General features: G+C 33.8%; 4 protein-coding genes across 4 annotated transcripts; 2 read left to right on the forward strand and 2 right to left on the reverse strand.

Moving 5' to 3' along the window:
- Nucleotides 1-1,595: 1,595 nt before the first annotated feature.
- LOC106345762 (dihydrolipoyllysine-residue acetyltransferase component 3 of pyruvate dehydrogenase complex, mitochondrial-like) lies at nucleotides 1,596-5,787 on the forward strand. Its single transcript, XM_013784941.3, has 19 exons — nucleotides 1,596-1,816; nucleotides 2,163-2,253; nucleotides 2,358-2,422; nucleotides 2,536-2,615; nucleotides 2,724-2,761; nucleotides 3,085-3,140; nucleotides 3,224-3,298; nucleotides 3,386-3,478; nucleotides 3,616-3,864; nucleotides 3,951-4,023; nucleotides 4,140-4,240; nucleotides 4,336-4,421; nucleotides 4,501-4,576; nucleotides 4,653-4,720; nucleotides 4,790-4,856; nucleotides 4,940-5,035; nucleotides 5,116-5,218; nucleotides 5,300-5,395; nucleotides 5,470-5,787. Exons 1-19 carry the CDS (start codon nucleotides 1,778-1,780, stop codon nucleotides 5,538-5,540), a joined length of 1,623 nt encoding a protein of 540 aa, XP_013640395.1. The 5' UTR covers nucleotides 1,596-1,777; the 3' UTR covers nucleotides 5,541-5,787.
- Nucleotides 5,788-6,287: 500 nt separating this feature from the next.
- LOC125610063 (proline-rich receptor-like protein kinase PERK2) lies at nucleotides 6,288-6,913 on the reverse strand. Its single transcript, XM_048781740.1, has one exon. It carries the CDS (start codon nucleotides 6,911-6,913, stop codon nucleotides 6,491-6,493), a length of 423 nt encoding a protein of 140 aa, XP_048637697.1. The 3' UTR covers nucleotides 6,288-6,490.
- Nucleotides 6,914-7,772: 859 nt separating this feature from the next.
- Nucleotides 7,773-8,518, forward strand: LOC125575813 (defensin-like protein 275). The gene is made up of 3 exons (XM_048734917.1): nucleotides 7,773-7,787; nucleotides 7,902-7,983; nucleotides 8,232-8,518. Exons 1-3 carry the CDS (start codon nucleotides 7,773-7,775, stop codon nucleotides 8,420-8,422), a joined length of 288 nt encoding a protein of 95 aa, XP_048590874.1. The 3' UTR covers nucleotides 8,423-8,518.
- Nucleotides 8,519-9,289: 771 nt separating this feature from the next.
- LOC106350981 (ubiquitin-like protein ATG12A) lies at nucleotides 9,290-10,493 on the reverse strand. The gene is made up of 6 exons (XM_013790804.3): nucleotides 10,368-10,493; nucleotides 10,170-10,228; nucleotides 10,007-10,075; nucleotides 9,856-9,918; nucleotides 9,673-9,775; nucleotides 9,290-9,514 (listed from the first exon to the last, which is right to left on the reverse strand). The coding sequence occupies exons 1-5, from the start codon at nucleotides 10,402-10,404 to the stop codon at nucleotides 9,716-9,718; spliced, it is 288 nt and encodes a 95-aa protein (XP_013646258.1). The 5' UTR covers nucleotides 10,405-10,493; the 3' UTR covers nucleotides 9,290-9,514; nucleotides 9,673-9,715.
- Nucleotides 10,494-14,911: the final 4,418 nt, after the last annotated feature.

Raw genomic sequence — 14,911 nt, forward strand, 5'->3', positions numbered from 1 at the left:
TTAACTTACAGCATGAAAACTATCAAATTGTTATATTTAAGATAGTTATATATAAACATTTAAATATATAAGTAACTTTAAAAATATATTCTAATTATGTAATATATATATATATATAAACATGAAAATTAATACCCGCACAGTTGTGCGGGTCCAAATCTAGTTTTTATTACAATTGCTATTGTTAACTAATTAACTTTGATGGACGGTTGATATTAAAGACACTTGTCAAGTAGAAAAAAAACTTTTATAAGGAAGTAATGTAAAACTTGATGAGAAAGCAATCAAAACTTGATGACAAAGTCATTAAAACTTGATGAGAAAGTTTGGTCTCTCACCCCACATATAGTGAAAAACAAGAAAGATATCTTTATGAATTGAACTACACCACAAAGTCAATGTTTTCAGATTTTGTATTAAGTAAATTGATTTTGGTTAAATTATTGACACATGGATCTATTTTTTTTCATATTGGAGACATTTATGAAGTAATATTTTCTTCTATAATTTTGATGAAAAATAAATTAAACAAATGTTCATTTTTCATTATTCAATTTTAAAAATATTTTCTTATCAGTTTGTTGATTTTTTTAACAAAGTCACAATGTTATTTTCAAATAGAAATATATTAGTTATAATATTCTTTGTTTATTTAAATTAAATTATTTCTTTTATGAAAAAATAATGTATTAAAAATTCTCAGTATTAACAACTTGAATCAAATGTAATCAAATAAAAACACAATCATGTATTAACAATTCTCAGTATGACTTGCAAAAAACATCTATTAACATCCAGAAACGTACTTAACATCAAAAACTAACCAGAAAGTGACAACGTCAATAGTAAATGAAATCTCATATACATGTACTCTTTATTTTTGTTCTCAAAGCCAAAAACTATTAAAAAACCAGTCCTTTACATCTTACATTGAACCGGACCACAAGGTATAAAGCTCTACATAGCAGTTCAACATTTTCGCCTTTTAGCACGTGCAAGGAACGAATCAAAAAGAGAGCTGACTGATGAACAATTTAGGATAGTTAATGTGGTCGAGTAGGTGGACATTACATCGCTCAGAGACTTCTTTGGCATTTTTTCTAATCAGAATACCTAAAGAGAGAGGGAAGAATCTGTTAAAAAACGTAGAGAAACAATACATAAAGTAAAGAGATTGTGTGTTAAAGAGTCAAAGACGTCACAACCCCAGGGGCAGTAGTATCATCATCTGAAGAAGAAGGACTTGCAGGATCATCCATGGTCACTGAGAAAAAAAAGTAGAAGATTTTATGAAGAATACTACGCCATGTTCACAAGAACAGAAAATGCTTGATCTTTCGCATGAATCTAAGAAAGAAAACGATATACCTTGTTGAAGTGATGGATTCTTGAAGAATCGCACTCACTCGGAGAAGAAGAAGAAGAAGATTGTTTCCCGCCTCTTCTAATTTCCAACTGAGCAGGATATATAACCATTTCGAGTGGGCCATTAAAAGCTCTTAATGGGCCTATATCCAGCCCGATAAGAAAAATGGTCAAATCGAAGTCAACTTTAATCTGGACCGTACGATGATAAAAGCCGCTCTATCTATCTGTCTCTCACCCAGTCAGTGGCTCGGATCACAAATTCTACCTCATTGGTAAATCAGAAATCTTTACCTGAGAGAGAGAAAATAAAAACCCTAACAGTCTTCGAAAAGTTTTCATCTTCAGCGCACAGAGAGAGAGAGAGAGAAGAGCGAAACGAAAATCGGATCGGGCTTAAGCAGTTCCGATTATGGCTTACGCGTCACGTATCCTCAATCACTCCAAGAAGGTAACTTCATTTTCCCGATCGTATGCAACAATTGTTCAGCGTTATTGATGAGAGGATCTGAATTGGGTGTGACGTATTGTGTTCGAGATTCAATTGAATTGTGGTTTCATCATCAGCTAAATTGAAGAGCTTTTATGATCAACATGAAATCATTTCTGCTTTTTTGAGTCAACCTGTCTTTGGGTTTGACGTATTGTGTTTTCTGCTTTCGCAATTGAATTGAATTGAATTGTACGGGGAATGAATGATGCTTTTTGGTCAGCTAAACTGAAAAGCTTTGTGATTTTTTTATGAGTCATCTTGCTTCTGGGAGATGATTGAGATCTGTATTTGTATTTTGTGACAGTTGAAAGATGTTTCCACTTTATTGCGGCGAGAGCAGGCTGCATCGATCCGCTATTTCTCCAGCACTAATAGGGCTCCTCTGAGCAGAGAAGGTAATGTTATCCATTTTTTGGCCAGTTGTATTTTACTTTTGTTTGGTGTCGGTAAGACTCTCTGCTTGTCGCTTCAGCATGTTCTTTTTTTTATTGGTCTTCAGATGCTTTCAGTGCCCATCTTGGCTTTTCACCTGTGGAGAGGATGACCAAGTGTAGCACTGACATTGTAAGTCCTTACTTTTCTTTATAGCCGTGTGTCCCCTCTCATTCAGCCGTGTTAACTAAGCATAAACCTTTGGAGATTAATGTAATCTTCATGTCGTTTAATTCTGGTTATAGGTGTCTATTAGTTTTGCAACTTCGAGAACAACACTAAGCAGTACCATGGGAAGGCCAAGACTTGGAAATCATTTTTCATGGTTCAGTCTCTTACTCTTACTCTCATGTTGCAGATGTGCATTAGCCTTTGCTGTCTGCTTGTATTGATACCTTTTTGTGCTAACTACATGCTTTCTTATGCGTACCAGTTCGATGCAATCAGTTAGAGGATTCTCATCCGGTTCAGGTAGTCATCTTTACTTTTGTTTTATGCGCTTTTTCCACACTTCACTCTTGTAGTTTCCACCTTGCCCTAAGATACATCTTCACCTACTCAAATTTAGCTATGGTTGATATATATTGCATTGCCATTCATCTGGTTTTACATATGCGATTTTAAATATCATGATTTTTCTCCTATGCTAATTATGTAACCTGATAACGATTTAAGGGCTTAATCCTCCTCAGAGAGTTACGTAGTGCTTTAAAAATTGCCGGACTTGAGATGCTTAATGGTATATACTCTAGATTGGTTCATTTTACCTAGAATTTTCTGAAAATGTGTTTCAGATCTGCCTCCTCACCAAGAGATTGGGATGCCTTCTCTCTCGCCAACAATGACTGAGGCATGGACCTCCATTCTACCTCTTGATCAAAACTTATGTCCGTTTGTCTTTATGTTCTAATAAGCTACCTTTCCAATTCTCAGGGTAACATTGCCAAGTGGTTGAAAAAGGAAGGTGATAAAGTTGCTCCTGGTGAAGTACTCTGTGAAGTTGAAACTGTAATGTCAATCTAGACTGTTCTCATCTTGTATTCTTGTATCTTATATTTATTTGGGAAACAACTCTGACTAAGTCATGTTCTGTAGGACAAAGCCACCGTTGAAATGGAATGCATGGAAGAGGGCTTTCTCGCCAAAATTGTTAAGGCGGAGGGGTCAAAAGAAATCCAAGTCGGAGAGGTGTGAAACTTTTCTGGTTTCTCTAGAGTTATGTAATTATCGTCGTTTCCCTTGGGACTCGGATACATATTTTAGGATCCAGACTCCATTTGTGGAAATGTGAACTGTAACTGTGTCAATCTTGTGCCTTCAAGTAGGTAATTGCTATTACAGTCGAAGATGAAGAGGACATTGGAAAGTTCAAAGATTACACCCCATCGTCTACTGCTGATGCCTCTCCTCCTAAAGCAGATGCAGCTCCTCCTAAAACAGATGCAGCTCCTCCCCCGCCAAAGGAAGAGAAGGCATCGCCTCCGGAACCGAAGACGTCCAAGCCTAGCCCACCTCCCACCGGAGATCGTGTTTTTGCTAGCCCTCTTGCAAGAAAGTTGGCTGAAGACAACAATGTTAGTATTCACAATGTTCTTGGATATTTATTTTGTTTTAGCTTTCATGCTAGTTTATTTTCTCATTTCCTTTAAAAATACATCAGGTGTCTCTTTCAAGCATCAAAGGCACAGGTCCTGAAGGACGGATAGTGAAGGCAGATATCGAGGATTACTTGGGTATTAGTAACTCCTTGGATCTTCCTTTCCCTTGCTTTTTCTTTCACACCTTTCTTGCCTCTGTTTACATTATTTCACCCTTCCTTTTGTCCTAATCTATCCTCTAATGGTTGCAGCTTCAGGTGGTAAAGAAGCTACTGCGAAGCAATCTAAGGTCACTGATTCTAAGGTTCCAGCTTTGGACTATGTTGACATCCCTCATTCCCAGATACGAAAGGTAAAGCTTTTTGTTTTAATCCTTGCACGGTTTGTAACCAAATTTCAAGAGGATCAAGGATTCTGAAACCTCTTTTGACTGTATAAAATTGACAGGTCACAGCCTCACGTTTGGCATTCTCCAAGCAAACTATTCCTCACTATTACTTAACCGTCGATGCATGTGTGGACAAACTTATGGGGTAAAGATTAAGTTTCCGATGATGTATTTGAGTCGTTGTCAATGAGTAAGCTTGACAAAGCGTTTTTTTGTATATGCAGTTTGAGGAGTCAGCTCAATTCATTCCAAGAGGCTTCTGGTGGGAAACGGATATCTGTCAACGATCTTGTTGTTAAGGTACATCTTACTTGCGTATACTAGCAATTAAGCTAACAGATCTTCTGAAATAACTAACAATCTGCATTTGTTTCAGGCTGCTGCGTTAGCTCTCAGAAAAGTTCCTCAATGCAATAGTTCATGGACTGATGATTACATCCGCCAGTAAGTACATCGATTGCAAACTTTTGAATATCTCTGGCTTGGCAAACATCTTAACCATTCTATATGTAGGTTTAAAAACGTAAACATCAACGTCGCAGTGCAGACAGAAAATGGGCTCTATGTTCCTGTGGTTAATGTGTGTCTGCAAAACAGCATTCAATAATTAATTTGTCTGCACAAATTTCGGATTGCTGAACTATATCAATTGCTTTATTACAGGACGCAGACAAGAAAGGTCTGTCCACAATTGGAGAAGAAGTTCGGTTGTTGGCTCAAAAAGCAAAAGAGAACAGCTTAAAGCCGGAAGATTATGAGGTGAGAGAGTTCACTCACTCACTTTTGATCATATCCGTTTTTCTGAAAAAATCAGCTGATAATAAAGTCTTCATTCTCAGGGAGGAACATTTACAGTGTCTAACTTGGGAGGACCTTTTGGAATCAAGCAGTTTTGTGCAGTGGTAAATCCCCCTCAAGCCGCCATTCTAGCTGTTGGATCTGGTAAGCTCTCTCTCTCATTACTATCTTCACAAATATCCAAGAACTGATTCGTGTTATGTGTCTAAATCTTAATAAAAACAGCTGAGAAGAGAGTTGTTCCTGGTAACGGTCCAGATGAATATAACTTTGCTTCTTACATGCCTGTAACACTGAGCTGTGACCATCGCGTAGTAGATGGTAAGTCAGGTTTTCTACCATCATACATTCATCATAAAACTGTTAAACTCAGTCGAATATTCTGCTATCTGCAGGTGCCATTGGAGCTGAATGGTTGAAAGCATTCAAAGGCTACATCGAGAACCCTGAATCGATGTTGCTTTAAGAGAGAGAGAAAAATCACACAATGACCAGAACACGTCAAAGCTCATAGTCATAGGAGTCTATGATCTCTCATTTCTCTGGTTTAAACACACTGTACCAATTTATTTTCTTTGGGTTTTTTTTGTACCAATAAATATGGAGGGTTCTAATTGATCATGGAGGATGGGTAAACAACCCCATTGTTTATTTTGTTAAATCGAAATAATATTTTGAGTTTTATGAATCAATAAAAGTTAAAACCTTCAAGAGACCGTTGATTCTTCTTTTGTTACTCTCTGAACATACAGCTGCCGACCATGTCTGGCAACAACTCTGTCATCTCCCTCCTCAGCATGCCGGGGTATAACCAAGCTCAAGCCAGCCAACTATCTTACTTGCAAACTTCAAGTTTATAGGCCTTGTTTGAAGCTCATGAATTGCATCACATTATCAGCGAAATAGATCAACCTCAATGAAGATGCTTTACAGCTCCTTAATTAATCAGCTGTCCAAGAAACCTATATTCACATTAGAATCTTAAGCCAGACCAGACTCTAACTAAGAAGGTCATGTCTGGTTATTATCTTCTGTGTTCAAAGTCTCTTATCTTCTTTCTTCCTGAACCTTGAGAAACAGAGAAAAGAAAGTGGCTTTGACGGTCAGGATTCGTATTGCCTCTACTAATGCTGTATGAATCATCATCATTTCATAAGAATGCACCTAGGAACACATCATATCCAAAGATTGCAAAAAGTATAAGTCTTTATGATCCACTAAGCCAAATCAGTTTCATCTTGAAAGAAAGAAAGAAATCAATTCTACACATTATGAGTTAAACACTTTGCATTTTCTTTCCACCTAAAACACTCTCTATAATAATATTTACTCTAATCAACATTTTTGTTACATGACTTAGAAAAACAAAAGAAGTTATGTTGTTAATGCGGAAAGTGTTAGTTAGTTAAGCAACTATCATTGAGTTTCTTTCTGTCTGAGAAGTTGCCTTCTCTTGAGAACCATGAAGACAACAACCAACACCTGCAACATTGCTATTAACCCAACAAAGACCAGTCCCACAGTCTCCCCTTTGTTTAATCCACCTCTCTTATTCTTCTCCGGAGACCCCCCAACCCGCCGTGGCTCAGGAGGCGGTGGAAAAGGTTCTGACTTTGGCCTCCGCCGCCGTGGTGGCGAAGACAGAGGCGCAATTACCTCCGAGACTGAAGAAGGTGCAGGACTGTCTGTCACATTGTCAAGTGGAGGCGATGGTGGTGGTGGAGGAGGTAGAGAAGATTTTGTAAAGAGAGGCGGTTCTTGAGATTTGACGAGGAGGAAACAATGGATGGTGAAAGATAAGGCGAAAATCAAAATGTGAAGAGGATTCAGAAAACACATCTTCACGATATTAAATCCAAATGTGGCATCAAAGGAACAACCTTTCTCTGTTTCCGATTTGACATAGAGAGAGAGAAGAGGGTTAATATTATTTCCCGGGAAAAGACAGAGAGAAGAATAACAGACTTGTTTCTTAGAGCTAAATATGGTTAGTAAGTACTATTAACGATTAATAGATATATAGTAAGTAATATGTAATCTCCTTTTTAAGTTGAAAATGAACCGAGCCCCTGATTAATGATGATGATAACGATTTATAATAGAGAGTATCCAAACCTTTTTTTTTTGTTTGGTAATCAGAATAACAAAACTTGTAACATCTTCTCTTTTAATAAAATAATTAAAGCTAAACCCATATGTTGGCAAGTGGCAACACACATATTTAGTGAAACAAAAAAGTATTTTATTTTCTGAAAATCAAAAGAGGAATAACAGTCAAAGTACGAAAAAAAAAATCAATGATATACATTGGACTGTTTGTTGTATGTGGACGAGGTAGCCATAGCCATAGCCATAGCCATAGGTTGCGGGTTTTTTTTTTTTTTGGTAAAACGATTATACAATATTATAAAACTAATTTTGTATTTTGAATATTTATAATAGTGTATAATCGTTTTATTTTTTCGTAATTTTAAATATCTATAAAATTATTTCCCATTTATAAAGGCCAAGATATGTCAAATTTACATGACCAAGAAGTTAGATTGGAAGTTGAATGTGTCTTAATTTGCCAATTCTTTCTTTTGCAAAAGATCTCACCTTGAATCCTTTCCAGATTAGAATTATTATTCCTTTATATATTTTCTAAGGTCAACAATTTCTTTTTTTGCTTAATGTTTTCTTTACAACTTTTTGGTTAATGTTAAGATTTCAGGTCAACTACTTACATATATGTGTGTATATATATATATAGGCATGTGCTGCTTTCATTTAACATTTAACATCTAACATCTAAAACTTGTAACAACAAAACCTATACCATTCAAAGAATAGGAGTATAGCTATGTCAAAGTTTCAACTTGCTGCCCTTTTCATCTCATGTTTTCTCCTGTATGCTTCTCAATCAAAGGGTAAACCTTTTTATTCTTCTTATTTTCAGTCCAACACCATTTATCTCTTGAATATTTGCCACACACGTTTCCAGCACAAGTTTTTTTCTTGATATAAAGAACATCAAGAAAAATAAGCAAACATTGTCTTCGGGTCCGAGTCTCACGATATTTAAAATAAAATGGCAAACATTGTCTAAAAACAATTATGTTATTTCGTGAAAACGTATCAAAATAATAATATTGGTTGTTGGTTTTGCAAATGATAGCATTGAACTTGAACACAAAACAAATCGGATATGAAGACGAGTGTGTCTACAGAGGCTCGTGCAGGTTCAGCTACGAATGTAAGAGTCGATGTGGACCGCCCGAGTTCCCACATGGAACTCTTGGTTTATGCATGCTCAGTCCCGATGGTTCTGAATATCTTTGTTGTTGTACTCCCAATAGTAAACATTAGTTATAACTTTGGTTGGGTTATTATTATGGAAAATTTAAAGGAACATTGAATTGAAAAACATACTCTATATAAATAATACCTAGCAATTTCTGAATATATTGTTTCTCAAGCATATAAATACTGTAAAATAATTTCGAAATTTTTTAAAAGTGTTTATTTTGAACTGTCTTTTTTTCTGTTACATTATCTTTGATAACATATTATGCAATTTGTGTTGATAGTAGAAATCCATAATCCATTGAACTAAGGCAAATCATACCAGTTAACTTCAATCACACCAGAATCCACCTCACTATATTGAATGGATCTAGTGGACAATTAATTCACCACTTACATTTTAATCTCACTATATTGAAGGAGAAAACTAGGGAGAAATTATTAACATTCCAGAAAAAATCTCATAGTCAAACAACTTTAAATATCATAATTGATGCTGGTACGAGATAATTAACTCACCTCAACATTCAAAAGTTTTAAAGATCATAACGGATGAAACACAGGAATCCATAACATAAATACATAATAATGTCATTCATAAAGTGAGAAGAAGGTGATAACTTCAGCTCATTTACGATTAGACACATTCTCACCGTATATAAATAAATACTATAAAGAGATACACTTTTATTCGATCTTGTTTTGTTCATTAATTCATTAAGTAATGAGAACCAACTTTATCATTCTTGAACGCTATAGATTTTGTCTGGTCTAGCATTCTAATTCTAAATTCCATAGGCTAATTATGACGGTATTATTTCTTTAAACTACTTCTGAATACCATTTAAATATAAACGGATCTCAGATTCTTTTTTCATTCTAAGAAACAACCATTTTCATCATCGTTTCCTAATTATACTCTTAACTATATCAATGTCAAGTTCATTGCATTATACTCCCTCTGTTTCCTGATTCTGAATCTCAAACACAAACCCAAGTGCCCAACAAAAATACAAAGACGAGAATTGAAGATTAGTTTTTAGAACTTTGATGTGGTCTTTATTTACATGTATGTAGAATGAAAAATATCAAGTCCATTGCTAGATTATGTACAGAAACTTCCATCTGAGAGTCATCAGAGCATCCAGCAAGACCCTGAAACGAAAAAACTCAAACCTTCAAGCTCATATATCACTTCACTCATCATCAATTATGATAGATGTGTATTAGATCTTGGTGGATAAACTTCTACAATTGAAGAGCCAGAATGCTAAGTTAAAGCCGAGAGTTAACAACATGAAAAATGTGCTTACACGGCATGATAACACTTTAGACTGTAGTAAGTAGTATACGGCCTTAGCCCCACGCCATTGAAAAAGCATAGTTAACCACCAGTTTACCATCAAAGCCAAAGTTCTGCATATACCAAAACCACAACTACATAACATAAGCAAATAGGCATATCATTTCAAAGGGTGCGAAGTGAAAACACTTACATTGTACAAATCGTTTACAGATTCATCAGGGTTTGGAGAGAAAGCACTGTTCACATAGACAAACTTAAACAAGCAAAGAAAACAGGTTACAGTAAAACTCAAAAGATCCATACATACACACATAGAAGAAGTAGAAGCTGTGTTTTATTACCAATGAGTCAGAATGAAGCTGTCTTCTTAAAAAGTCAATCACTTTAGCAAATTTATCAGTTCCTGGGATCTGTTTACACGACAACGAAACTTATCAATCAATAAAGATCATCTCTTTTCTAGAAAAATCGATCAAACCCCAAACCTAAAATCCCTAAAAATACCTTGAATTTAGATTGTTTGAGAATAGGAGCGCCTCCAGTAGCTCTCAGATGAACAACAACTGTCATATACACAGAAACCCTATAAATCAATCAAAATTGAAATCATACGAGAAAATCAAAACTGGAAATAGATGAAATTGAATCGGTTCAAAGATTGATTCGGTTGTTTGAATTTGATTGGATGAATCAAAAACTCGCCTTTACGAACAGAGCTCGGTGACTCTGTCTCCGCCATTGATGAATGATTCCAAGGAGAGAGAGAGAGAGAGCTGAAGAAGGAAGACGTTACTCTTTCGTTCACGTCTGCGATTGACGATTATATTTTGGGCTTTAAAAGCCCAATTAAACATTGGGCTTTTAAACGAATTAAATAAATTTAAACTGTAACAAACATTGAACCGAAGTTCGGTTACTGGACCTGACCCGATTTTAAACCACATCGCTAATTGGTTATAGTCCAATTTGCATGAATTTATTTGTTTCACACTTAAAGATCAACTTTATCCTCGTCACTTGATAACAAAAATTATTAAAAAATAGCACATAAGAAAAATCTTTAAAATAACATTAATTAAAGAATAAAATGATTAAATTATTTCAAATTCTAAGCTTTTATTTTAACTTCGTCCTTTAAATACTAAAAATTATATAATAATCATAAACTCAAATATAAAATTTATTAAAATAAACTTTTGATTAGTGTTATTTTGGAAAATTTTATCTGATGTGAAATTTTGTAACAAAAATGTTTAATCTTATCCTATAATATTTTTTTTAGGAAAATTCCAACTTTACCTCAAATTTGATTTCATTTTTTAAATTTACATTTAAATGATAATCAATTTCATAAATTCATCAAGTTTATTAGAAAAACAGACAGATTAACCCTTTTAAATCATTTATGCAAGAATTAGTTATAGAAGTTTATAAACCCACCACACTCCTAAATCCTAAACCTTAAACCATAATCACTAAATTTTAAATCCAAATGTTAGAGTGTTTTTGATTGATTGTATTTTTTTAAAATCAGTATCCAACATAATTTATGTCAAGTAACTTCTCAAAATTTTCTTCTTTTTGGCCAACTAAATTTTTTTTTACCTATTTCTAAAAAATAACTTTTGGATTTAGTCATTTTAACATGGTAAATATTAGTCGATAAAAATGATGAAATTTTTGTGCTGCAATTGCTGTAAAAAGCTCGACTATTGCTATTGCTTAGGGATGGGTAAAAACAAAAAACAAAACAAACCAACCCAACCGAGCTAAACTAAAGTAAATGTCGAAACTGTTTGGTTAAAATTTTTATCAACTCAAATATTTTTTTCTCGGTTTTAAACAGAACCTAAAAGTCAAATTTAAAAAAATTAAATTAAATAAATACACTAATAATATTAAGATTTAAGATATTTAATCATTTAAAAAATCAAGCATAATTTATATATTTTACTTCTCAATGAATAGTAGAAAAAAACTAAAAACTAAAATAAAAATATGAATCTCTTACATTAACATCAAAACCAAAAAATTAACTATTATATTTATCTTAGGTTTAAAAATAATAATAATATAAAATTATTGAATTACATCTTTTATATTTTTATTGAGATTTTTTGGCTTTATGTTTAAATATGAAGAAGATAATGATTAAGTGTTGATTTATTTTATGTTTTAATATTGTAACCGAAATAGAAAAAAATACTAAAAAATTGACTCGATTGAACTGAACATATACAAATTAAAAAAATGAACTAAAACCAAACTGAATACAAACCAAATTGTATTAAAACTGTACTAAACCGTACATACAACCAAACCAAACTAATTTAGATTGATTTTGGTTTAAAAAATTTAAATCCAAATAAACCAAATCGAACCGAATACAAAATTAAACCGAAATGTGCACCTTACTCTTACTAGCAGAGTTGTTGTCGATTAAATTATCTTTGACCATAACTATAATACTATTAAAAAGAATAGTTGAAAACAAATATTTGTGTGTACTTGGAACATTATTTTCTTTGTCTCCATTTTACTTGTGGCCTATGAGAAAAGACAAATTTAATATTAATTAAACAGATAAAGATGAATTTGGACTGATTTACCAAAAAGATGAATTTGGACTGATTTATCAAAAAGATGAATTTGGACTGATCGACCAACAAACAACAACTATTATTTGTTCCTAATTTATCCAAAAGTTGATGCATATGATTGATTTAACCAATGTTTTCTCGGTATCCTTGTAAATGCAGCACTAATTTGAATTAGAGGACATTTTGTTTTATTTCATACGTGGAACAAGAACCCTAATAAAGTACACATACGAGTACTGGCACTAATTTATCTCGCAACTCTCTTTTTGTCCGATCTCATGACTTTTACACTTGGGAAAGTTAACAAAAAATTACAAAAATATTGGGATTAATGGAAGAATCTTTCTACTGGAATGTGAAACGAAGTGGTGCTGATACGACGCTGTATCATCTTTCAGACAAAAGCTGCACGTCAGTGACAATCATCGTCTTGGGCATCCAACAAAACATTCTTCTTTTTACTTTGTTTTTTTCGGGTTTAGCATATTTCACATTTGCCCCTTTTTCTTTTACAAAAATATCATTCAACATTTCTATTTTTCTTTGGTAAACTCAACATTTCTATTTGTAATACTGTTATCGCAATTATTAAAGCAAGTTTTTGTTGTTGGTTTTTCAAATATAGCGTTTACATCAAAATATATTGTAACTTCAAACTGTTGAATTACGACAAAAAAAACATATTTAATTTCATTCATCAAATAAAATACTTACGGTGACAAGTAACAACTCAATTATATGCATTTTTCAATATTTTATTTTAGCTTTGTTCATATTATTTATTTATCCCAAATGAAGAAGGATTCCTTGAATTTATATTTAAATTAAATATGTCTCTATATATGAGATGAGTTTAAAAGATGAAATAAGTAAGACTATCATAAAAATTATTATAAGCACAACAGAAAATATTAATTATATCGAAATAAATACTTTAGAGTTTATAAAAAAACTAAAAAACGTATTTCGGTGAAACATAAAGTCCAAATATAATGCTATGAATTTATGTTTGTTTTTAAATTCTGAAATTTCTTATGGTTAATTTTGAAACAAAATTAACTGAGATTTTCTCAATAATTAATTTGACATGTTATTTCTCAAAAATTAATGTAGCACATTTGTAATCACACCTTAAAATTTCACAGCCTATTACTGGGGCGCACAGGTGAGGTGAAGAAGAAGATTATTATAGGGATCGAAAAAGAAGGGTTCACACGTGTGCACGCGCGACAACCAGTAGACATAAGAGGCCACCCGTCGTGTTCGGGCAAAAGTCATATCCACTTGTTTTGGTCTCTGTATGTAGCTACCTATCCACGTTGCCCTCTTAAATTGAAAACTCTTACTCTGTCTCTTTCATTTTGTTTTTCCAGAAATATCAGACTTTTGTTCATTCAGAAACCATCGCTATATCAGATGTTATGTTCGTAAATCGTAATACACGCAGACCATATCATTTAAGACGCAAATTTGTTGTATTTGAAACTGAAAATAGCTTGACAGAAACGTAACACATGAGTTATTTTCCGTGTTTTTGTTCACCATTAATATTGATTGTTGAGTGTTTCAACTCTATTGGTATAATAAAGATTTCTATTGGTATGATAAAGATTTTTCCAAAATTATTCTACCTCATTTAATCTCGAAATTGTAGGAGAAATAAATTACAACCAGGATATGTGGCATTGTAGCATTCTGGTATGAATGTGTTGATGATCACTTACTGTTATGGTTGTGGCACCAATCCAAACTCAAAGATGCTAATTATATAAGTACTTATTCAAAATTTAAAGGTGCTATAACCAATGACGCTTGTAACAAAATTGATAGTATGTAGATTTATAAGACTCCATAACTTTTTTGATGATACAAAAACAAAACAGGTAACTATATATTGCTAAAACTGTTTTTTTTTTTTTTTTTTTTTTTTTCACTGATATTTATTGATAGTACTTTTACATATATAAAAAGCCCACATAAAAGACATTCAACCAACATACAACCCTACGACATAAACCAAAAAAAACGAACAAAGCCCAACAATGGCCTAAGTAAACCCACAGCACAAGAGAAAACAACACGTCCCTACCACGAGGACAAAAGGTCACGTGTTGGGAAGTCTCCACCGCCTTCATCAAATTGCATGTCGTCGCCGGAAACACGGCAACCCACCGGAACCTAACCGGGAACAGTACCACACCCAAAGAAACCACCAGCTGTGAAGCCCACACCTTCTTTGCATCAGATCCATCGATCGAAGAACGTCAATCGTCCCTAATCGAGATCTCATCCATATCACAACCATAATTCCAGAGAAGGTCTTCACACACATCGGAACCACCTTACAACAGAGAGCTTCGCTCGACCGAAGTCGAGATCTCATCCGCAACACCAAACCACCAAGACTTAAAAACAGAGACATCCCATTGATTTGGAATCAATCGGAAAAGCCGACTTCACCTTGAAGAAAGGTTGAAATCAGAGTCAAGAGCCGGATGCCCTCACTGGAGTATAAAGTGATGACACCAGAGTCAAAAACCAACCAGACGATGCAAAACGATTGTCACCGATGTTGGAGAGGGAACTAAATAGACACTTAAAACGCAAAAACAAAACAAAAATCCAAAGCTATTCCGACGGTGGCAC

Source organism: Brassica napus, chromosome A6 (assembly GCF_020379485.1).
Source record: "Brassica napus cultivar Da-Ae chromosome A6, Da-Ae, whole genome shotgun sequence".
Taxonomy (NCBI): domain Eukaryota; kingdom Viridiplantae; phylum Streptophyta; class Magnoliopsida; order Brassicales; family Brassicaceae; genus Brassica; species Brassica napus.